The 25,389-nt window shown below is 46.8% G+C and overlaps 1 protein-coding gene across 1 annotated transcript in view; it reads left to right on the forward strand.

The window, feature by feature from the left end:
• The window catches only part of atad2b (ATPase family AAA domain containing 2B), a gene marked incomplete at its 5' end in the record, with an annotated part of 135,538 nt that overhangs the window by 97,083 nt on the left and 13,066 nt on the right, over window positions 1-25,389 (forward strand). The window contains 2 exons of the mRNA XM_080744574.1: window positions 1,042-1,992; window positions 5,214-5,344. Of these exons, the coding sequence (XP_080600700.1) occupies window positions 1,042-1,992; window positions 5,214-5,344 (1,082 nt within the window). The remainder of the gene's footprint in view (window positions 1-1,041; window positions 1,993-5,213; window positions 5,345-25,389) is intronic.

A 25,389-nucleotide genomic window follows, 5' to 3' on the forward strand; every position in this document is an offset into this window, starting at 1 on the left:
CTGTTTACCGGCTGCACAAAAGTGCTGTTTTCTCCGGATTCTCTTCCTTTTTTCATTTTTTTCTCAAAACGGCAGCCTCTTCTACATGCCGTAACACAAACACTGTGGCTTAGAAATGATAAAAAACGGTCCTGACTGAAAGAAAAGATTTTCGCGAAATAAACAGGACATACTCGGATTACATTTACTCGGATTACTTTTCTCGCCAGTACTCTCGCCGGTAGGTAAAATGACGCGTTGCCATGGGCACCAGCAAATTAAACGTCAGAGATCACGTGGGCATCCGATGTGTTAAGCGTCCCGCAAAGCTTGGCCAATGTGACCCTGGGCGTATAACAAACTTTGAGCGCTTTGTGCCAAGATGTAGGTCATGCCACACTAACTAACTAGAAAGGTGCAGTTCTGGTAAATTGGAAAGGTGGTTGTATGGATGGATGGATGGATGGTGATGTCACGTGAAGCTCTAGATTAAATAAAGATTGACAATAACTTTAGTCTGGTTTTCCTGTAGGCAACCACACTAATGAAGTAGACATTGGATTTTAGCCCTTTTGTTTAGTGTGTGTGTGTGTGTGTGTGTGTGTGTGTGTGTGTGTGTGTGTGTGTGTGTGTGTGTGTGTGTGTGTGTGTGTGTGTGTGTGTGTGTGTGTGTGAGAGTGAGAGTGAGAGAGAGAGAAAGAGAGAACAAGAGAGGGAGGAAGCGGTTGTTATACAACTCAATTGCTAGTTGTTAAGTTTCCTCTGTCAAGAATTTCCAGTTAATTTATGGTTAACGGAGGACTGTGCTGACTGAAAATTGTTATGTTTGAAACATGTGTTTGATAGTCTTGAATTCCACTGTCTTTGTTATAATGCTATTATTAGCAACCCGCTGTCTTTTGGAAATGGAAACCATCGTCCGGAACACCCTGTAATTAGTGTAATCTCACTGCATTATTCAGTCACTGTTTTTAGAATATTTTGTGCATATCCGTGAATTAATCTCTCTCCCTCTCTTTCGCTCTCTTTCTTCCACCCTCCCCATATCCCACCTAATTCCAGATCAGCTAAAGCGCAAGGTTCGTCGGCGGCCGTCCTGGGGGCGGGGCATTATCAGGAAGAAGAAGAGCTACAAGAAGGGCACGGGGACAGAGGAGGAAGAGGAGGAGCCGGCTGAGGAGGGGGCGGAGCCTGCTGGGCCCAGCGACTCGTGTCTCACGCAGGACGAGGAGTCCTCCTGCGACACCCCGGGACCTCAGCCCAACGGTCACCATCCACACCCACACATCCCCTCCATGGAGGAAGAAGAGAGCTCCAACGAGCCCCTGGTAGTCGTGGTGGTCCCGGCGGAGACCAAGAAGGACCCGGACGTACCCACGCCTAAAGATGAGGAGCCCCCTCCCGACATCGATCAACCCACCACGCCCAACAACAACACCAATCAATCCACGTCCAAGTCCCATGAACCCACCACGCCCGACACTAATCCACCCGCGCCTAAAGCCGAAGAGGCCACTCCCAACACCGATCAACCCACACCCAAAACCGACGTACCCACGTCCAAAACCGATCTACCCACCCCCGACGCTGTTCAATCCGCGCCCAATGCTCATCAACCCACGCCCAACACCGATCAGTCCATATCCAAACAAGAGGAGGTTGAGGGTAGAGAGAAGCAGATGGAGTCAAAGACTGAAGAGATCACCGGGCCCCAGCAGGCTGACCACGGGCCAGTGGCAGAGGTGCCACAGCCTAAGGGCACAGAGGAGCAGCTAGCCTCCGAGGTGCTGCTGTGTGTGAATGGCGATGAGTCCATGGACAGCCTGGACTCTCAGAGCCCCAGGAAGAGCTGCGAATCTGGGGAGCAGAATCCACGGGGGCCCGCTGAGGGTTCAGCCATGGCACAGCTGGAAGAGCACACAGAGGAACAAGAGAGCGGGGCATCTCAGGAGGGCCCTCCCCGGGATGGGAGTGCTGGACCAGAGACATTAGAGGAAGAGCAAGAAAAAGAAGGTATTGGTTTGATCACTGTTTCCCAAACACCATAAATTAGAAAACAAAATGTCTTAAGAAGTTCAAGCTTGTAGATCTGCTGTTTTCACTAGTTTGGGTCCCGGGCAAACGTCTAATCTCTCTTTTGGGTCACATTCTAAACATTTTGGGAACCACTAGTTTAGATTTATGTATTTGTGGGGTGCGCCATCTGCGCATAATTTGTGTAGACAGGACATTACTTCTGAACGAGCCATTTTAGTTTCTGTGTGCGATTGTGCATTATTGTTGTTGTGGTTTTTCTTTAAAATTCGACTTAAATTGTACAAAGAACCACCACAGTTGTTGTGGGGAGGGTGTAGACAACCACAAAGAATACAAATCCCTGCCGGCTGCCCACCCACAAACACAGCCAGTTGTATTCGTTGGAGGGCACCGCAGGCACCATAGCAAAATGTAAGCTGTCTCCTCAGTGGCACTCCTCATGGTGGTGGGCGACTACTTGACCCCTGCTGCTCCCGAACACCCAAATCAAATATAATTTTGAATGAACTGCCACTCGCAGCCTTTCATGTCTAAACTTTGCCTGGTAAACAATGCCATTTTATTTTTCTGGAGCTTACCATAACCTTTGAGTCTCTGAAGCCTAGGGCGACCACAACACTCTGCATGCAGATCAGTTTGATTATGCATAAATCGACCTTTGCACCACACTACTACAAAACATTGGATCTGGGATTCACAGTACATTAGTTCAACATGCGCATTGAAATGCCAAAAAAGATTCCAGACAACAGTGCCGAAACACCCCCAGGATGAGATATTTGTCTTCATGTGCAAATCTCCTCTGTCAGTGACAGATTTGTATGGAGAAAGAAAAGTGTATTCATGAATATCCAACAACGACAGATTGAAAATCAGGAAACGACTGCTCCCTTCTCTAATATAACCATTGCATTTTTCATAGGACCATAGTGAATTCAGAGGTTACCCATAATGATGATCTTGTTCAGCTTTGAATCCATCAAAAGCATGGAGGATGATGATCTATTTAATATAGTTTAACCCATTTAGGACTGAAGTTTTCTGAAAAACTACAAATATTTATTCATTATTATACATAGCAACAAGAACCTCAAAAGGAGTTTCTGTCCTGAAGGGTAAAAACACACGATTCCTGCCCAAAATGGGTTAATTCAGAATGTGTAATAACATTTCTGGTTTGTCCAGCTATATTGTAACTTCCAGGTGGACTTCTCATACAACGTTGTGGGATATTGTCATTTTGTAAGTTGACTTGACAAGGCTATCCATCGACTTGGGAAACCTGGTTGGACGCTCCAGTGTCTGAGTTGCAGGGGAGGACAGTTTTAAAGGAGACGGTGGGCTGCAGAACGATTCCTGTGGGAATCAGTGATTTTCCATCGCCTACAGTACGGTCATTACTCACACTGGAGAAATGCAATCAAAGCCTTATTTAACAAAATCATTCAGTGTTTCCAATAACCGGGCATATCTCGAAACGAAAATCTAACTCATAAAGAAAAGAATAAATAGGACAGATACTGGAGCCCAACCTTTTGTAACAACGATGAATCATGTTGCTGATTGTCATGCTTCACTCTTATTTTAGATTTGTGTTCGGTGTTTAAAATAGAGAGGAGCTTGTGAATAATGCAACACATACAGTAGCTTACAGAATAGTAAATAGTATCCCACGGTCTTACCATTCACTGTATTTCAGTAGCGATGCTCCCAAAGGCTTCACATTTGAGTGTACCTTTGTAGAATACCCAAACCCTTTGAGATGTATCCTTAAAAAAAAGTTTGTTACGCCTGCTATAAAACACTCGTTAGGTTGGATGACTTTTTGTTTCATACCCACCCACCCCTCCCCCCCGCTTCCCTAATTGCATTGAACCCGTTTGGCTCTTGATTTAGAGGTGTGCACTTCTAGAGTCTCTGGGACAACCCTGGTGGGTTTGTGTTTGATTAAGGGTCTGTGGTCTCGCTGGAGATTAACAGAGGCCAGCTGGTGGCCTAAGGTATAAATGCTGTTAGAATAAGGAGTAGCTATCACAGACCAGAGAGCACAAACAGTAAGTACAGGCTGCTGAAACAACAGGCGTCTGGGCTTTCTTTATTTCCCCCTCTAATTACAATCTGGGCCAGGCCTTTAGTTCCAGTCCAATCTTTTGTTCTGCAGTACAATTATGAATGATGGGAGAGATGCCAATGCAGGGCACTCTCAGTAGCTCAGCGTGGCTTCAAAAGGACCTTTGGCTCATATTAGGGACCAGGGAGATGGTGCATTCATCTCAAGAGACATGTGCAGGTGCAGCATCTGATTGGTTCTGGAGAGAGTCAGGCTTGATATTTATATAATAATAATTAGGGGCAAAGCCTGAAAGGCAAAGCCCCCATTATGTTTCTACCTTTTATTATTATTATTATTCTGCTGTTTTACAAATAATCGCCGTTTTATCTCTACGGTGCAGTCAGTTTTTACGAAACTGACGATAGAGGGCTATGTCAAGGGTCAGTGACACGAAGCCCACGACCATTGGCCATAGGGTGGCGCTGTCCCTGTTTGACCTACAGCTATGAAACTTCGATACACCTGTGCGTCTCCTCTCATGCCGAACAACTTTCGTGGTTTGACTTTTGACCTCAGACCTTTAGATCTCCCATTATTTTGAAATCTAATATTATCCTTTATGCCTTAGTTTATAGCTTGGACCCATTATCGCTGCTTGCAGCTATACTTGTTATTATTATAGGCCTACCTATTATTTATATCAACAACACAGGTGCTGTTGTTTTCTCTTTTTCTTTTAACACATACGCTGCCCTTTAAAAATTGAAATTTTCAGGCTGAACTGCCCCCAGTCTCCATAGACTGCAATGTAATCCATAGTGAACGGATCATGCATGCCCATGCACAGATCATGCGCCACGTGTGTGCACGCTCTTCACAGCTTTCAAACAAAAAAATCTGCTTGGAAATCCGTTCAGGCATTCATGAGATGCCAGCCATTATGTTTTCTTCAAATGTAAGCAAACTGCCATGTTTGAAAGATGGGGTTGGTTTGGGGGTCAAACATGCAATTTCGCAATCTGGAAACTTAGGCGTGGCGGCGCCAGACAACGGGAATAACTTTGGAAACTCGTGAGGGGGCAGTCTACGAGTTCAATTTGTCTTAATTTACATTCTGTCCTTCTTTACATCCACTTCTACCTAGGAGGGTCCAAAGCCAGGAAATGCAGAAAGAGCCAATCAGAGCAGACAAGGGGGTCAGCTGACAAGACTGATGAGGAGCCACAACAAGCCACTCCCCCTCCCCCGCTCATTGTTGACCACCAGCGACTCTCGGTAAAGTATTGTGGGCCTGTCGTACAGTATGTGGTTACACTTTGAATTACTGCACAACAATTTGCATAATTAACTCCTACGTTTTCTAAGTATCTACATTTTTAAGTCTTAGACTTGAGTATGAATCAACATATCGTCATTCTGTTCATTCTCTGGGCAGTTTGTCTTCATGACGAAGTCAATGCGTCATGTCCGGAAAGAAAATAATAGAAAAATCATTATGACTATACTAAAGTTGTTTTGTTGAGTTGAGTCAGGAGTAGGAAGCCCCTTAGAAAAACTCTGTGAAGACACTATAGGTTTAGTCGTGGGACAACTGCAAATGACTAATTCCATAATGGTATTGTCTTAAAGGCAACAGATGCTATTTTTAGTTGTAGTTTTTTGAGCGGTGGTTACACCGTCTCCTATACGTGGCCGTGTGTGTATGCGTGCGTGTGTGTGTGCGTGTCTGTATGTAGCCTGAAGTACCCTTTTTCACCACACATGTTAAGGGAGGGGCGCTGTTGTTCAAGCCAGGCCAGACACACACACACACACACACACACCCACCCCACACACACAGGCACCCCTCACCCCCCCCCCCCGACCACCGCTCAGTTCACACGGGTGTGATTTTTAATGACAGTTCTGGGTTTGTGCATACATTTTGTGACCATGAGATGGAGAGAGTGAGAGGTCCCATCCATGCCTCTGCAAAAAGTGTATGTCATGTTCAAGCAACACATTTGGGTGTATAACATCATTTTAAGTAGGGATGTCCTGATCAGACCGCTCTAATCTGGCATGCTCGTCTTTATATATCCCTGATTTCCAGATGACTGCTGCAAGCGTTGCCACTTGCCAGTAGGGATGTCATGATCAGAGCACACATTTTTTATTTTCTAATGTGGCATGCTCGTCTTTATGTGTCTCTGATTTCAAGATGACTGCTGCAAGCGTTGCCAGTATTCTAAACTGCAACATTAAGAGTTTGGTCAAAACAAGCTTGGAGAAACGCTGCTAAAGGGTAAACTAATTTCTGTCTCACTGTCGTAGGTTGTGGATGATCCCTGTATTTATCACCAACATGAATGATTGCAATGGCGTAAAATACACAAATGGACATTGATTGGGCTTAAGATAGCACACTGGTTCCCAAACAGTGGGTCGGGACACATTTGTGAGTGGGCAGACATTATATTTATGAGTCACAAGTAAATAATTATCCCTTAAGTTTTTGGTTTCCTACATTTTGTAAAAAGAAATATATATATATATATATATATATATATATATATATATATATATATATATATATATATATATATATATATATATATATATAATTTGTGTTCTAAGTGTACCTGGGCAAGACACTCAACACCTAACAGCTCCCCCTCGAGCAGCCATCAGCTGGCTGAAGCTGAAACTGAATTTCACATGTGATTAATAAATGTCTAACTTTCTTAATCTTCTTGTTTGAATATCATCTCCCTTAGTGGAATTAGATCAGTGATATTGTGTAAATTCGCATAGCGAGCCACCATTCACCACTTCATTCAGTGAGCCACTGTAGGTAACAAGAACTTTTTCTCCTTCTCATTTTCCTCTCAGCATAACTAGCAAACATCCCCCTCTTAATTCTAATCACAGGTGCCGTGTACACTGCAATGCTAATCTCCAAAGCCCTCTGGAGCTCCGCATTAAATCCAGCCCTCTCTCTTCCAGAGATTCCACAGTCTCCTGAGTCCAGGACAGACAAGTTCTGTAGAATTAGTCAGTTTGGTAACCGGACTGTGAGAAAAACTCGGGCATCATTTTGAATGGGCCCTGGCAGACAGCAGATGAGGGATGTGGGGGGTTTTAAGGTATGGAGACTCAATCATGGGCGACTGGCCTAAAGCCTTCCCCGGCTCAATATGGCAGCTCTGTGGCTGATGGCGTCACACTGCCCTCCTCAGATGGATAACTCTGGCTTTCCAGGCTTATCCCTCGGCAGCATGCACCCTATGGTTATGCCCCTTCCCTCCTCCCACTTTTCATCTCGCACACATCAACGTACCCCATCCCTCCCCACCCGAGCAGAGATCGGGGAGCCAATTAAAGTGGCAGAGCCTCCCACATCTCTCAATCAACAGGTGTTGTCCGTGTTCCTCCTCCGAACATCCTAGGGACACGAGGACATGACTCAAACATGAGCTCTTCTCCGCCCCACTAGGTCCACCGACTCGTCCCGAGATTGATTGACGGGTTCAAGGCAAAGAGGGTGTATGTGAAGCAGCTCTGTGGCACTTGGCACAGTCACGCTAGGGTCCCACCTAATACCCCAAGTGTAAATTGGAGCCTTGCCTCGATGCGCTCCCCTGATGCCACCCGTCCACCGATGAGGATTGTGCGTTTTGGTTTGAGGTCTGCTCTCTGTAATGTAATTGGTGTAAGAAAGAAAGAAAGAAAGAAGGAAAAAAGTAGTCTTCTGAAATGCGCTCTCTTCCTTGCTCCAAAGTGACATCCTGCTATCAAGTCATTATCTGGTGGCTTTTACTCCCGTCCCGGGAGGGTGATGGGGTGGTGGCGTTCGTGCTTTGTCTTTCCCTTTGTGACGGCATCCCTCTATATTGATTGACAGGCCTCGTTGTGGCCCTGATCCAAGGCGCACTGTGCCGATGCTTCTCTGAGTCCCAGCGCTCAACCCAGCTGCCCCAGTGGACCGCCACACACAGTGCTAATCTGAGGACTTATGTGTTAGTAGGCGAGGAAGGGGAGATATCTTAAAGAAACAGATCGTGAAAAGAGGGGGACTGTGAATAATTGCTTTTTCATCCCTGGCTTATGGAACAAATTGAATTTCCGGTGAACAGTATGAGAGTCTCCGTTTAAGCATACATTTGCTGGCTCGGTTGGGGCTGGCAGGCTGCCTGACGTGTAATAGGGCCCAGGGTGAGTAGTGTGTAACCCCCCGATTTTAGAGGGCCCATTATTTTTTTTACTACACATTTGATCGAAGTTTCTCCAAAGTCCCTTTTGGGAATTAAAACCTGTCAGGACACTGAGCTTGTTTGCAGATTATTAGAATGGAGATGGTGTCATGTCAGTATTCACATCCCATCTTTCAGAGCTAGGCTAGTTATTTGCCCTGATTCACTTAGTTAAATCAAGTTCTGTTATTGCCGGGCTGACTAATGCTGCCTGGCGCTGTCTGGAACAAAATGAAATCCTCAGCGTGAATAAACAGGTTTTGAGGCTTGTTTGCCTTCACTGCTCTGAAAACCTCTCGGATTCTCAGCTGCCTCCTTTCATAAATAATCAGACACTTGTTCACAGATGGCCTGGAAGAAGCAGGGCTGAAGATTGTAGATGAGAATCCGGTAACAAGGAATCCAATCTGGTCCAGCAAATTATTTTTCTTCCCCTCCATCTCACCAAGAACACACAGATTACCGTGTGTTGTGGTTTGCTTGCATGATTTCTTCACTCTGCAGACAAACACAGTCCTTCCTTCTGTCGCTGGCACCCTAGTAAGGAGTCTTTCGATTGATTGGGCTATTACAGCATGTCAAGATTTCCTATTTTGGAGACTCATGTCAACAGAAAATGGCCCCATTTCAGTTTGTCGTCTCCCCTCATTTTGAGCACTAATAACATTCGGGAGGGGTTGGCCCTCTGGTGAAGTATCCATATCCGCACGTCTGTTGGGGAAGGGAACAGCTTAATGGCAGCGCCGGACCGGTGTTTGATTGTCAATAAAAATACATAACTTTTGAAGTGCGTCTTAGATTTTCATTCATCCCATGCTGATGGCCCTGACAGCGCAGCCATTTGCATGTAATTGCAGCCATGAGCGGCTCCGCTGTCTTTCTGCCTGAAAGGCATCCATCCTCCTGATGTGTCAACACGGATGGCACAACAGAGGCAACGCCAGCCGCTGCTCGTTTCCTCCTCAACGCCACTCTGTCTGCACGAGTGACTCTCGCGCTGTGCATGTCAAAGCCTTTTTACCTTCAGCCATTTGAGGGGCAAAATGGGATTGTTCATGTTAAATTATTTAAGCTGAGTATCTCGTTATACAAAAAATGACATTCGCTATAATGACATGGCCAAATTAGGGGCACCTGGTATTTAGACTTTATTTGACACAGTTAGTGGATTCTTTTCTTTTTTTTTTCTTTTTTTACATTTTTACGGCATGGCTCCTCAGAGGCAAGACTTCTAGAAGATGGTTCATCCGTCTGTCAGTGTTCAGAGCTACTCACGCAAACAACTGAACCAATCATGTGCTTGTGCACACTGCCATTAGGCCACAGATTGTAATATAATCTTTCTATGAATACACTGTGTGCGCGCGTGTGTCCGTCCAAACCGGTGGCTTGACAGATTTGGCGGAGCAGCACGTCACATTTGTGCCTCTAAGTCAGTATAAATCCCTGATTATTTCCTTTTCAGCAAGAAAAAGTTTGAGACGGTAAAATTATATTTGGTAAAATTTGATTGTTTTTTCATCGGCTTTGTACAATGCCGGAGATACAGTAGGTGCTCAGTCGGTCAGATCTCCTGGGATTAATGATCGATGGTTTCCTAACCTCCTTGGAGTCAGTTTTGCTACAGTGGAGAACTCGGAACAAGGCGGTCATTTGTTCTGTTGCCACGCAGCAAGCCCACTGCCAGGGCAGCAGCTCACTCCTCTGTTTATCGCTGGACCACTGGGGTGCATTGGAGGTATCAGATGTAGAAATAATGAGGCTGACCAGTGCCTGTACAGCAGTTCTCCCATAGCAAAGCCTAGGCTTTATTAGGATTTACAGTGGTCCTTTGTGCTGTTTGTATTCTGGATTGTACCTCCTCCTACACTTTTCTGGAGCTATTGTAGTTGTCTATAAGTTAGATAACCTGCAGTGTGTTGCAGGTTTACCGCTGAGGAAGGTTTACCTTTTTTAGGAGATTCCAGGGATGTAACGATCCTCATCTGAGGGGGTAACATTCATCTGCCCTAACACAGATCTCTCTACAGTTGTTGTCAGTAGTCATGGGAACTGTGAGCTTGGGACGTCAAGCTTGCATCAGAAGCTCAAAGCTGGCCTTCATCTTCTCTTATCCTCCTTGTTGTGTTGTGTGTACGTGTGGCTGTGCATATATGTATTGTATACAGTATTTACAGCATGTGTGTGTTTGTGTGTGTGTATATATATATATATATATATATATATATATATACATGTGTGTATATATATATATATATATATATATATATATATATATATATATATATATACAAACATTAAAGTGATATCCTGTACATAATAGGGCTTCCTAATGTTCCAGACCACACAAACACCAATTCCCCACTAAGGTTGCATGTTTGCAGATACAATGGCATTCTTCAGGAACCATTAAAAGAAAAAAACGCACAACATTCTAAACTCTAAAGCACATTTTACCGACTTCCGTTCCATTTGGGTCAAGGATACCGGATGCTGTGAAATAACATAACATATATATTTTTCAAAGTACATACTTTCTGTTTAGATAGAGATGAAGAGCACGTGTTAATGTGCCCTCTGTCTGCTCTCTAAATGACGAGCATGTCTCATCTCATACCGTTCCAATTTTCCCTTACATTCACACGAGGCATCACATCCATTCCAGCAGTGTCAACATCTACCACCTGTTTATCATCTACCAAACGCATCTGCAACCACATGCCGCCCCCTTCCTACTGACAGCTATCACATGGCTCGGTGGGGGATTGGACACACACATGCACACACTAGGCCCCCCACCCCCACCCCACCGTCCCAGACACAGTTTCCACCTGCCCGACTAAAAGAGGCGACTGAGGCATTTTAATTCACTGCGACTCGAGGCAGTGGCTGCCTCGACACGGCAGAATTTGATTCCCTCCGTCACATTTGTCATGATTGACCCCCAATTGCTCCAGTATGTCGACGTCTGGAACAGTTCGTCTGTGTCATATTACACAGCCATGTGTGTTAGCTTTCTATAATTGCGGTGGTCCAACATCGTCCTCCGAGTCCTGATGTATTTATTAAAATTGTATTAATTCTTCCACCATTTCAGAGACGGAAATTTGTTTTGCGATGTCTTCATATCAAATTATGCACATACCTGATGCTCCTTTTCCATGCTTCCACCTCATTAGCGCCATTCACGCCGTCTTTGCTCATAAAGCGTGGATCATTTATAATTCATCCTTTTTCTTGTACACTGTTGGAGAGAGAGATGAAAATTAACTTTAATAACATCCCTTGCGACATTTTGTGTCTCTGCTTCTACCCTGTTTGTCCTTCGGTTGAAGGATTAATGATCCTCACAAGCACAAATCAACATCCTTTAATGTTCAAGAACTAAGAGCTGTTGCTCGACAGGTTCAGATTTTTCATTTCTTCAAGTTCTTGCAGGCCGCAATGGATCCTCAGAAAAAAGGCAGGCACATCTTATCAAGCTGTGTGCAACACAGCAATGACCATTCCCTCTGTGCCGAATTAGAAAAACACTGCACAGTTATTTTTACCCCCCTCCTCTACATGCCATTTCCCGTAATGTATTTAGTGATCACATAAATAATGTCAACACGACATGATGACTTTCTTGGAGCACCAGAGGAATGCCGGGGTGACGCCACCATGTCGGTTTAGCATTTCACTTGAAAGGCGGATTCCTGCTATGCAATCGACACCGCTCCAGGTCAGCGGAGGATATCAGCGTTAATATTCATACAGCTATAAAACCTCAGCACGGATACATGGCACGCGGGGGCGAGGTAACACGCTGATGCGGCTGTTAATATGATTTTAACTGATCGTCGCTGGAGTTCAAAGCTGATGCAAACCCACCGGCCAGCACGCCTTCCATTTCTAGTTCCCCTGGCAGCCCAGGGTCTCTGTTCCAGAAGCCCAGTGCAGGTAGAATGGGCATTGAAGATGTCAGTGGGTTGCGCCCAGCACACAGGGTTCAGTCTCTTGAATTTCTTCAAAACGAATGGCCGATGAACGTGTGTGCCTGTGCCTGTTTGCGTGTCTGTGAATTTTGAAGTAGTCGCCGAGCGTATAGGATTGGCCTATAACCATCATGCTGCATATGTCAGAGGTTAAACGTCAGAATTTGCAGCTCCCGTCATACATGCTTGTTACCCATGTTAACATTTTGTGCTCCACGGTTCATGGAGCTGGCACAGCCTTGTTGGAGGAGGCTGCTTTCCTGAAGTCCTTGTCACTTGGCTCAGTGGTATTTCCGTCCTCAGCTGTGTCCTGTTCCTGACCGATCGCAGTACCAAAGTTGATTTATTCATGTGGGAACATGAACTTAAAGCCCTCCCTCCGGCCCATTTCACTAGCTGCTTCACCCCCTAGTTTTCTCTCGTTGTGTAGTCGTTGTTGTTTGACATGGTACTTCTTGCTGCTAAGGCAACCAGGTCTAGTCTCTCAAGGGTAATGTGAAAGTGAGCACATATTTTTTAGGCTGGTCAGAGGGTTGCCGTCCCTCTATAAGATGGTCACTTTTAGCCAAATACCGTTTTAACTCATTGAATGCCATTTCAAGATGGCCCCCAAGTACCAGACTGCCACTATCCTAGATTTCTAGTGCACGGATCAATTTTTAGTGCACGGATCGTGCACGCCCATGCACCATATATGCATCATATGTGTAGTACTTTTTAACAGCTTTCAAACAAAAAAATCCGCTTGGAAATCCGTTCAGGCATTCATGAGTTACAAGCCTTCAAAGTCAGACAAAACAGCCATTTTTGACATTTTGAAAGATGTGTTTGTTTGTTATGGGGCTACACATGCAATTTCACAATTGCGATCATGCCTAATACATTTGAGGCATTTTTAGAAATTTTTTTATAAAAAAATGTTTTGAAAAAAAATAAAAATAAAATAATGGCTTCCAACTCGGGAAACTCGGGCTCTGGCAGCCTGGGACTACTGTAATAACTCGGGAAACTCGGGCCTTGGCAGTCAATGAGTTAAGAGGATCTTAAAATGTTGAACTACGCACTCAAAACAATTGCAATTACAATGTTAGGCATTTAGCAGAGGCTCTTTTCCAGAGTGACTTTAAAAGTGTTGAAAAGGGCACTTATGTCCCAAAATGCACTTACAGTATTTGTGAAAAATGCTCTATAGTGCCTCTAAAATCAATGTATACATGCACTACAGGTTGGCACTGGAACATTAAGCATTATGCCATTAAACTGCTGAAAAAATTTGAAAAATACAGGTGGAGAGCTTTAAGTGGTGCTAATGGCATCCTACCTTCACATGGCTGAGCCCAGTCAGTGACAATGCCAGAAATGCTTGAGTGCTTCCCTGCGGCCTCCTGAGTGAAAACACTATCACCAGTGGTGGAAAAAGTACTCAGATTCTTTACTTAAAGGAGTAGTTCACCACTTTTCAAACTGTCTTCATATAATAGGTCCTCACTAATGTTCATGATAAAATATCACAATTTTGTTCTACTCAGTCCAAGTCTCCTAGGAGAGCTGTGGGAAGTTCAGAATCCATCGTCTTGTGACATCATCATTTTCCCCCAAAAAAATTGTATCAATATTTTTGAAAAAAATATTTAGATTTTTATTATCGCGAGAACAATGGCTTCCACTTTTGCAACTTTTCAGGAATAGAAAGCCTGCAGTTTCTATAAGCTGGATTGGCAATCGATGATGTCACAAGACGATGGGTTTCTGACCTGCCCACAGCCCTCTGAGAAAAAAAAAGAAAAAAAAGCTATTTTTGAGTGAGGACCAATTATATGAACATAGGTTGAAAAGTGGTGGAGTGCCCCTTTAAGTAAAAGTACCAATACTGCAATGTAGAAATACTCTGCTTCAAGTAGAAGTTCAGAATTCAAAATTTACTTGAGTAAAAGTACAAACGTATTGGCATCAAAAGGTGCTTAAAGTACCAAAAGTAGAAAGTACTTGTTGTGCAGAATGTCTGATTTCAAGTTTTCAAATGTATAGAAATCGTTTGAAAATAGCAGATCTACAAGCTCACAATGCGTCACATCAAATGGCTGAAATGTATATAGGGCGGAAGTCTAATTAATGTAGGTTTTGTAATAATTATCAAAATCCACAAAGTAACTATAGCCTAAAGTTTTCAATTACATGTATTGGAGTAAAGGTACAATATTTGGATCCAAGATGTAGTAGAGTAGAAGTAAAAGTATTGAAAATTGGAAATACTCAAGTAAAATACAAATAACTTAAAGGGGAAGATCACCCATTTTCAATATTGAACTATGTCATTAATATACCTTAGAGGAGTTCCGGCCCTTCTGTCTTGCCAAGAACTGGAGGATTGATTTTGGGGTTTGTATTGTAAAGTACACCGAGATGACATCACACCAGTGTTCTAGGCAATACAGAAGGGGGGATCTTTTTTTTCTTCATTTCCACAGGTATACTAATGACATAGTTCAATATTGAAAATGGGTGGTCTTCCCCTTTAAGTACAGTACTTAACTCATTGCATGCCAGGCCCGATAGTCCAGAGATTATTTCAATGTCTTTCCCCGCCAGGCCCGATAATCCAGAGAATTTTCTTTTTTTTTCTTCTTTTTTTTCAAAAAAATTTTTGAAACCAAAAACTTTAGTAGGCATGATAGCAATCGCGAAATTGTATGTTTAACCCCCATAGCTACCCCATCTTTCAAACATGGCAGCCATCTTTGTTTACATTTTAGGAAAACATAATGCTGCTATCTCATGAATGCCTGAACGGATTTCCATTTGGATTTTTTTGTTTGAAAGCTGTGAGCAATGTGCAGACACGTGGTGCATTATCTAGGCATGGGTGTGCATGATCTGTGCACTATGAATTACATGGAAGTCTATGGAGACAGAGGCAGGGGAGAGTACGAAGGTATTGTTAAATGGCGGGGAATGTGTTAAAGGACCGGTTCACCTCTGGGACAACCAGATCTTATTTTATTGTTGTTTGGGACACGATCAATCTGTGTTTTTAGATATTTTTGTATTTCAGCAGTATTTCAGCAACTGGTCATATGATGCAAAATGCATCATATGACCAGTTGTAGCATGCTGAAATACTAAAATATCTAAAAACATAGATTGAACACAAAAAATAACTCAGGATTGTGTTGATCGTGTCCCAAACAACAATAAAATAAGACCTGGTTGTCCCAGAGGTGAACCAGTCATTTAACTCATTCCCAACCAAATATTATTTTATCATCTTTTCTAGGAAGTCCCAGTCAGCCAGATCATCTTTCATCATCTTTTATCACATTCTGTTAACACCTGTGCAGAGGGATTAGTTCAATATGTACAGATATTTGACTGCACAGGTGTTAACAGAATGTGATGGAATATGGTCAAAAAGATGATGAAAGATGATCTGGCTGGCTGGGAGTACCAGGAAATTAGAATTGGCTGGGAATGAGTTAAGTATGTACTTAGTAGTTACTTGACACCACTGACTATCAGTGCTGCCACAGTGGTCTGGTGGTTGTAGCTTGTGTCCTGTCTCTGTCCCTTTCACTATCTCCACCTGTCCTTCATACTGTCTAGGCAGGGCAAGTGCCTTCAGCCCCACCTGCAGTCTTTGGAATGAAGGGGATGGATGGAGATGTGGGGAGAGATGGAGACGTGGGGTTGCTAGGCGGAGAGAGCACGTGCTGGGGGGGTGTTTAGTACTGAGGGAAGGTTAACCCTTTTAGAACGGGTACACATATTGTGTATCATTATTTTATGCTTTAACTATTGAAAAATAGAAGATATACAAGCTCGCAACGCGGCACCGAGTGCCGCGCTGCGAGCTTGTAGATCTGCTATTTTTGAAAAAGTTGTGAAAATGTGTGCAAATCTTTGAATATATGTATTTTCAAAGCGAAAGTTTTTTTATCTCAAGTTTTGCTTCTGGGTGGTCCCTGGAACTAAATATTTTGAGATGTGGGTCCGTAGTGGCCAAATACATATCATTTTGGGGGTCCTTCACATGAAAAGTTAGTCTCAAGAACAGACTAACTGAGCTCCATTTAAGTGAAAAGGACCTTTTCTTTGACGATGGCCGGCCAGATTGCTGACACAGAAACACAGGTTTTTCAAAAAATCTTAGAAGGATTCAAAAGACACTTATAGAATCGGGTCAAAATTCAAATTTTCACGATTTTTCAAAAATAGCAGATCTACAAGCTCGCAGCGCGGCACTCGGTGCCGCGCTGTGAGCTTGTATATCTGCTATTTTTCAATAGATTAAGCATAAAATAATGATACACAATAATGTGTACTCGTTCGGAATGGATTAAATGACCCATGTCGCTAGCACCCTTTAACTCCTGGGATTACTGCACCATTGTGTGCCGTGAGCGCAGTCACTCACTGTTCTGTTAACACGCACGTAGGCACACACACACACACACACGTGCACTACATACCATTTACCCCATGCCGTCACAGTCATTGTGAACAAGCAAGGGGTGGGACGTACACTGCTGCAATCAGACAGCGAGCGGCGGAGAGAATAGCTCGAGGCGAAGGAAAGAGAAGGAACTGCGTAGGAAAGAGGAGGAAGAGAAGAGAGGGGATTTCTTTAGAGAGAGTTGGGGCAAAGGAAGGTAAAGTGTCGTACTACGCTGGGGGAAAATGGGGTTGACAAAGTGGCGCTGAGGGGAGAGGCCCCATAAAAAATTAACATAGGCTGGAGGTGGAGGGAAGGAGAAACACAATAAAAAGAGTGGAAATGCATTGGATGCGACAAAACCGAAGAGCACGGTGTGAAAAATGAGAGTAAAATACTGCGACAGTTGGATAAAGGGAAGGTTGGAGCAGTGACTCATTAAAACAGATGGTTTCACCAATCTGTTCCAGACTTTAAACATTCATCATCAACCGCGTTTCTGTATCACCTATGGCTGTTAAAGATGGTATGCAGAGGGCATCCTCATTAATGCATCACCATGAGCTTAGCTGTAATGACACTAATAAAAATGAATTCGCCTCTGTTGCTGTAAAAAAAAAACGCTGGTCGTTTTCACTGCTATTTGGCCCCAAACTGGGAGTATTTCTTCTTGTTCATGGCTCTACAGTATTTACCATGAAACCTGAGAAAATCCTTCATGTAAACTAGAGGTTTGTACTGAATAAGTAGCAGAGAAGGAGAACTAATTAAATGTGTGCCTATACAAAGAAGCACTCCTCTGATTGTTGAGCTACAGTATTTTCTGGACTATAAGGCGCACCTGACTATAAGGCGCACTGTCAATGAATGGTCTATTTTCAAACTGTTTTCATATATAAGGCGCACCTGACTATAAGGCGCACATAATAGAGCGTTATGCATCCAACAGATGGAGCTGTGCTAAAGGGAATGTCAATGTCAATGAATGATCCATATATAAGGCGCACTGGACTATAAGGCGCACTGTAGTTTTTTGAGAAAATTAAAGGCTTTTAAGTGCGCCTTATAGTCCGGAAAATACGGTACTTCTCGCTCATTGTGGAGAAATCGCTTGCAGGTTGCCTTTAGGCCCAGGATTCTGTTTTAGGCAGAGTTTAAGCAGGCACATTCCCTTTATCGAGTGAACAACACTTTATTGGATTGGATTTGTGAAAAAAAGAAGAAAAGAAATTAACAGCCTTTTTGGGGGTTTGTGCCCGAGGCTCATCACTGATGAATCGTCCTCCATTGCCAGATTAAGCTTTGAACGCATCCAAGCTATTATCCAGTCCAAGGTGTGTTTTCTCCACTACTGAAGTGTGATAAACGTCATTTCAAAGTGGAACTGACAAAGTCAGTGACACAGTGGATTTAAGCCAGGCATTATAGATGGATGGGTGTTTAGATGGTTTGTTTGTCTTCAGAAAGGAAATAATTTTAATTTGGTACAAAACAGGGGGAAAAAAGAGATACAATCAATCATACACCATAAGTTCCCTCTGGTACAATCAATCATACAGCATAAGCCAGAAGGAGCGAGTGCATTCTCCGGCAGCGGCAACAGCCGCGGCGTTGCCAGTAACTGTCGACAACAGCCGCGGCAGGCACCACCACACAGATTCTGCCACTGCCTGAAAATGCCCCTGCGTGCTCCCTCCCATAAGCTGTAATATTATGAATGGGGTATGACAAGAATGGCGGTGTCTTGTTGAGGTTGTGTATGGCAGAGGGGACAATGGTTTTGCTCGAGTGAAACCTATATGCCGTTGTCAGTATGTGGGTGGGAATGACTCAAGCATGCGTCAGCCGAGCGAAAAAAAGTATAAAGCCTGGAGTTGAAAAGAACACTGAACTGGCTGATGGGAGTAATTTGTTTTCCCCCATTACTAGCAGGAATAGTGTGAAGAGTGATTGGAAATGGTTAAACAACACTTCTTTTTGTCTTTTTTTCTTTTTGTAGCTGCAATAAGCTAAACCTGGATTGTAGATTTGTGTAGCAGCTACAAACGTCAGGCGTCACTTTGTACCATTGAAAATTAATGGTTACGTGGCCCCATTATACTGTAACTAACCCTATCCCTATCCTCACACTAACCTTAATGGTCGGGATAATGGGATTTCGGAATTATGAGCAGACCCCGGTAGGCCTGTAGTTTTGTAGCTGCCAGCATGAATGCAGCATAACTGCTCCTTGTGCCTTGAATGGCTGCCTCCGCCATCAGTGTGTTTACGCTGTGGCGAGAGAATGTCAGTAGAATTGCTCCTCCACCTTAACCCTTCCCCCTCTTTCTCTCCTTTCTCTTGACTGTATAGAGAATTGACCTCATCTTATTTCTTTCTTTCACTCCCTGAGAGGAGCAAGCTGTCGGTCAATATCTGGGAAAAGATGGAACAAAGTGGAGCATAAAAATACAACAAAGCAATACAATACAAAAAAGAAACGCACACAATACCGTTTGACTCATGCTGAAAATGCCATCAACAACAAGTGCAGTGCACGTGTGAAAAAAGGGACAGGTGCTTGTCACTGCACGCCGTGCACGGACGGTGCACGTGTGAAAAAAGGGACAGGTGCTTGTCACTGCACGCCGTGCACGAACGGAGGACCCAAGAACGTATAGGTTCCGGACGGAACCATGTTTATTTAATACCGGAGGACAAGGTCCCCCTATGGGATAACCAGCGCCATCTGGCGCTGCAACAGAGTAAAACTCATAAGCTCCCGTACGAGAAATATCATTTGTCGGTAGGGCTGTCAATCACAAACGAGGGCACCGCCCCCGAGTGTATAAAAGCCCTGCGGGCTATCATAACTTCCTCTAAAGCCGCACCTCTGCGCCCGCAACTAGCGAACCGAGGGGCTTTATTCGGGGGACCTTGTCCTCCGGTATTAAATAAACATGGTTCCGTCCGGAACCTATACGTTTATTGTCATACCTCCAGACAAGGTCCCCCTATGGGACTCATATACTCCCCGAGAAGTCATGAACCGACAAGACTGTCGTGCACACCGACCACACCCGGAAAGGAGGTCCTGTCAACCGACGTGACCCCTTTCAGGACTGATCCGACCCAGACCCACAGGGCCTGGGCGTGTTCAGACAGAAAAAAGAGACCCTGACAGACCGAGGCCCGCCTTATGCACTAAGGGCAGACACAGGTCCACCTTATAAAATTGCAATAAAATAAGGGAAAAACTCAGGGTCCCCCCCCACGTATCCTAGAGACAGCAGCATGCTATCTCCGGAAGGGGAGAGAGCCGCCCCCCTACGTAGTAGGAAAGGCAGCAGCACCCAGAACCGTATGCGCCATAGCAGAAGGCGCAACGTCCAGGTGATAGTAGGTCGCAAAGGTGGACGGCGAAGACCAATTCGCCGCTGCACAAATCTCCTCAATGGAGACACCTTTGGACAAAGCCCAAGAGGTAGACACACCCCTAGTACTGTGGGCCTTAAGTGCTTCCGGCACTTCAGACCCAGACCGGGTGTAAGCCAACCTAATAGCATCCACAAGCCATCTCGACAGAGTGGGCTTGGACACCGCTTTCCGTTGACGGGCATTCATGACCACGAAAAGCTGAGAAGTAGACCTGCTGTCCACCGTCCTATCACAGTAGGCCTTCAGGGCCCTAACTGGACAAAGACAATGAAGACGCCTATCCTCCTCTGATGCAAACGGAGGAGGATGGAAAGCCGTCAAAACAACAGGTTCCTTCGGGACCACCCGGTTCTTAGGAATAAAACTCAAATGAGGTTTGAGAAGAACCTTGGAGTCATTATTGAGAAACCTCATACAATCAGGGCTCACAGAGAGCGCACGAAGGTCGCTCACACGCTTAGCCGTAGACAAGGCAAGCAAAAGAGCTGTTTTGAAACTTAAATGTTTCAAAGAGGTCCTCCCAATCGGTTCAAAGGGTGCCTTGCAAAGGCCCTCAAGAACCACTTGTAGATCCCAAACAGGAAACAAGGCTCTGGTCACAGGTCTCAAATGGTCCACACCATGCATGAACTGGACCACCTCAGGGATTTTAGAAAGGCCTTTACCTGCCACCCCCAGGTGGCAGGCATCAATAGCCGCTAAATAACCCCTCAGTGTAGAGAACGCCAGACCAAGGTCCAGGCGGTCCTGCAGGAAATCTAACACCCTCTGGGCCGAAGCTATATGAGCCACCACAGGTGGCTCCTGTAGCTCACACCAGTCCAAAAAGGCATTCCACCTTCCATCATACACAGCCCTAGTAGAGGGGGCTCTAGCACTCTGAATAGTGGCTACAACCGTCGGTGAGAAGCCTGCTGCAAGCAGGTTCTCCCTCTCACGGGCCAAACCCACAGGTCTAGGCCCCGTGGGTCTGGATGGAAGATCTCGTCCCCTGCCTGGCGCAGCAGATCCCTGAGCAAGGGAAGCCGCCAAGGGGGTCGAGAGAGCAGTGGGGTGATCAGAGACCTCCACACTCCCCTGGATGGTGTCACCAGAAGAACCTCCTGGTTGGAACATCTGATCCTCTCCAGAGTGGGAAGAATCAGTTCCAGGGGTGGAAACGCGTAGAGAAGACCTTGTGGCCATTCGTAAGCAAACGCGTCCATCCCCAGAGGAGAAGGTCCCCTCACTGAAAAGTAAAGGGGACACTTCGCGTTCTCCTGGGAGGCAAAGAGATCGACTCGCGGTCGACCGAACCTGGAGAAAATCTGCCTCACCACCGCAGGGTGGAGAGACCAATCCTCGTAACGAGGCTCCCCCCTGGACAACAGATCGGCGCCGCCGTTCTGAAGGCCCGGGACATGGGAGGCTCTGATGGACCTCAACCGAGGCAAGCACCAGAGGGTCATCTCGCGCGCCAGCTGATCCAGCGTACGCGAGGAGAGGCCGCCCTGTTTGTTGAGATAATACAGGGCCGCCGTGTTGTCCGTCCTGACCAGGACATGGCAACCCCGGAGAAATGGTTCGAAATGCTTGAGCGCCAAGTAGATCGCCATTAACTCCAGATAGTTGATGTGGTACTCCAACATGGCCTGGGTCCAAAGACCCCTGGCTGAGCGCCCCTCGTGGGTGGCGCCCCACCCTGAGCGGCTGGCGTCTGTGGTGATCACCTTGCGTGACACCACTTCGCCCATGGAGACCCCACTTGTCAACAACGCCTGGTCCCTCCATGGGACCAGAGCGTCCATGCAGACCTGGCTGACTGTCACCTTCCTGTACCCTTGCAGGGAAGGAATCCTGAGCGCCAGTGACCACCGCTGGAAAGGTCTCATATGAAACCTGCCCAGACGCAGAAGTTGCACTGCTGACGCCATCAGCCCAGTCAACTTCATGCACTCCTTGTACCTGACCACCTGGTTCAGTCGGAAGGAGCCGAGACAAGTCAGAAACCTGTCCACCCTCTCCGGGGAGAGGCGAGCGGACATGGTGGCCGAGTCCAGAGATATTCCTATAAAGGAAATCTGCTGGGAGGGTAACAACATGCTTTTGCCAAAATTGACGTTGAAACCCAAGGCCTTCAGGTGTGACAACACCAGATTGGTATGACGCGCCGCTTCTGAGCAGGAGGCGGCGGAAATCATCCAATCGTCTATGTAGTTCGCCAGCCTGACTCCCTGATGCCTCAGTGGAGCAATGGCTGCCTCGGTCACTTTCACGAAAACCCGAGGGCTCAGAGAAAGACCGAAAGGGAGGACCGTGTACTCGTACAGGCGCCCCTCGAAGGCGAACCGCAGGAACTTCCTGTGTGGGGGATAAATGAGGATGTGCTGATAAGCGTCCTTCAGATCCACTGAACAGTGGAAATCCCCCTGTCTCACTGATTTCATCAGTGACTCTGACGTCAGCATCCTGAATTTGAACTTTTTCAAGTGCTTGTTCAGAGCACGTAAGTCCATAATCGGACGCAGCCCCCCTCCTTTTTTCTGAACCAGAAAATAACGGCTCCAGAAGCCTAAACGGCTCTGGTCGCGTGATAACTCCACTATAGCGCCCTTGCGCAATAGTGAGCTTATCTCCTCCCTCAAGGCATCCGCCTTCAAGCCGCGGGCTCGAGTATAAATAACCTTGCTGGATAGGGAGGGTTTTTTCGCGAACTGTAGTCTGTAACCCCGTGTCACCGTCCGAAACACCCAGTGATTCGGATTGCAACGTTTCCATTGCTCTGCACACTGTGCTAACGTGTTGCTGAGCAACGGAGAAGCCTTGGGGTTGTACCGCCTGAGCGGAACTACTGGGCCGGAAGGGAGAGGTTCCGTATCCGGGCACGTATCCGTATCCGCTAGACGCCGGGCCGGAAGGCGCGGAGTCACCGGCGGAAAGAGCGTTTCCGTTTCCGGTACGCTTATTTCCGTATCCGGTGGGAGACGAACACGTGACCTCCAAGAAGCCTCGCTTGTTAATAATACAGGCGACACACAACGTGGAGCCCGGGGGACAGGGTTCATCGCATAAGTAACATAATCCCCGGCTCGGGGAATTGTATTTACGTTTATAACCTGTGCTAAGGCCTTTATATGCTTCCTTGCGGGAAGACGAGGCCGACCCTGGGTGATATGTGTTGGCTTCTTCCCTGACGCTAAGACCAAACTCCTGTCCTGAACTAGAGTCGGCATAACAGTGCCGCTCGGTGGAGACAGAGGGGTATTGCACACTAGTGAGACCATACCATTGTGAATAGGAATTAGCTTGTCTGGGAACATTTTGCAAAGAGAAATATTCTGCTTGTAACCTGTCTGCATGACTGGAGGAAGCGATATTTTCTGAGTGGAAAGAAATTCCAGCCTGGACTTCTCTACACTGGTTAAATTCATGCAAAATGGGGTCGTCTGTAGTAAAGCAGGTGGGTTTGAAATAAACAGGCATTGTTTTATCAACACACTTTTTATTACAGGCACTGGAGGAGAGCACAGAGGAGGAATAAACATTAATTTCTTGGCATAAGAAAAATTGTTCGTATTGTCCAAACGTCTGCGCTTGCAAGGGGGGGTCCCCTGAAATTTCAGGGGGACCCCGCCAGAGTCCAGTGTCACTTTCGCGGCGGCTTCCCACGGGCTTTGTGGGAGCTGGCCGGTATCCCGTGCCTGGGAGGGTGGCGGGATTGAGAGCGGGCCTGAGCCCCCGCTGCAGTGTGAGGGGGTCCCGCGGAGGAAGAAGAGGGGGTCCTAGGGGGATTGTTCTGTTTCCCCTGTTTGGAGGAAGAGCGCCCCCTGTCAGCCTGACCAGGGGCCTTGCTCCGTCCCTGTCTCTTTTCCTTTCTGGGTACCTGGGGGTCCGTCGTGGCTCCCAGGAGCTCCAGAGTGATCTTCTTATCCGCCACCTCCTGGCGGAGAAGCTCCAGTCCACCGCCCATGAGGGAGGAAGGGTGGCCGGGGAGGTCTTGCAGGACCTTCTCGGTCTCCTCTCCGGAACTGCCAGGACACTTTACCTTGTCCAGCCACCTGGCACGTTCCGCCTGGATGCAAAAATCCATGCCGTGTCCAAGCCACTCGATTGCGTGGACATTCAGGTCCATCAGCATGCGCAGCGACTTGTCCATTTCCTCCACCAACACGTCAGGCACCTCCCGCATCTCGCTGAGGAGGCGCCTGGTGGAGAAAAGCAGCAGCTGGGTGGCGTTCATCGTCCTGGCTGCCAGCGCGGATGATCTGTAAGAGTTCCTCACCCTTGAAGACTGCTTGTCGTCAAAGGGGATGGCAAACCCAGGAGGCTTCTTACCCACGGCCAGATTGAGGGGAGGACGGCCTCCAGGACCGGTCCGCTCATGACTAGGCTTGAGGCTCCCTACCAGGGACTGGGCCATCAGCTTGTCCATGGGAGGGCACAAGGGGATTCCCGCCTTCTCTGCGTCGCGGCAATCGACCAGGAAGGGGAGCTTGGGGGGGTCCTTGTGTGTAGTCCAGGTTGAATGCAGGGCCTCTGCAAAGCCTGGGACCAGTGGGAGCTTTTCCATCCGAAGCGGGGGAGAGGAATCCACATCCTGGCCAAGGAGGGGAATCCTAGCCCGTGGTCCGAGTGGCGCGTCTCCGAGTGGCAGCTCCAGGCCACAACGGATGGTGGCACGTTCCAGCACCGAGAGCTCGTCCATGGGGATGGAGTCTGGGTCTTGTGCCGCTGCCCCTCTCGCCCCAGCCGGCATGGAAGGGGGGAGAGAGGCAGAAGGGGCTTGGGAGGACGCGGCGGAGATGGAAGCCTCGGCATGAGGAACCACCCTGGCCGCGCCTCCGCCCTGTCCGGAGGGGAAAGAGGACTCGTCCTCCTCCGAGTACTCACCCTCCGTGTCCAACTCCTCCATGTCGCAGTCCTCTAGCTCCGGTTCGTCTCCGTCGCTAGCATGCCAGGAGACGGGGCTAGGTGGCCGCATAGCCCGTAGCTGGGGGACGGAGAAGGAGAGAGGAATGTCACCGACGACTAGAGGGTGGAATTCCTTGGGGGGGACGGTCCATGTTGCAGCTGGCGGAGAAACAACGTGGGCGGTCTTGCATGTTCTCTTCTTGGGCACGGCACCAGTCGAGCCCGTCGGAGAAACAGCAGTGGAAACAGGGGCCGCAGACCCGCTAGCAACGGGGCTACCGAAGCTAGCTGAGGGCGAGGCCGCTGGAGGCCTAACCACGTGGCGAGAAGCAGCGCTGTGGCGTACAGCGCTGTCCGGCACACGAGGAGAGGTGT

This window comes from Nannobrachium achirus, assembly GCF_963921795.1.
Source record: "Nannobrachium achirus genome assembly, chromosome: 16".
In the NCBI taxonomy this organism is placed as follows: Eukaryota; Metazoa; Chordata; class Actinopteri; order Myctophiformes; family Myctophidae; genus Nannobrachium; species Nannobrachium achirus.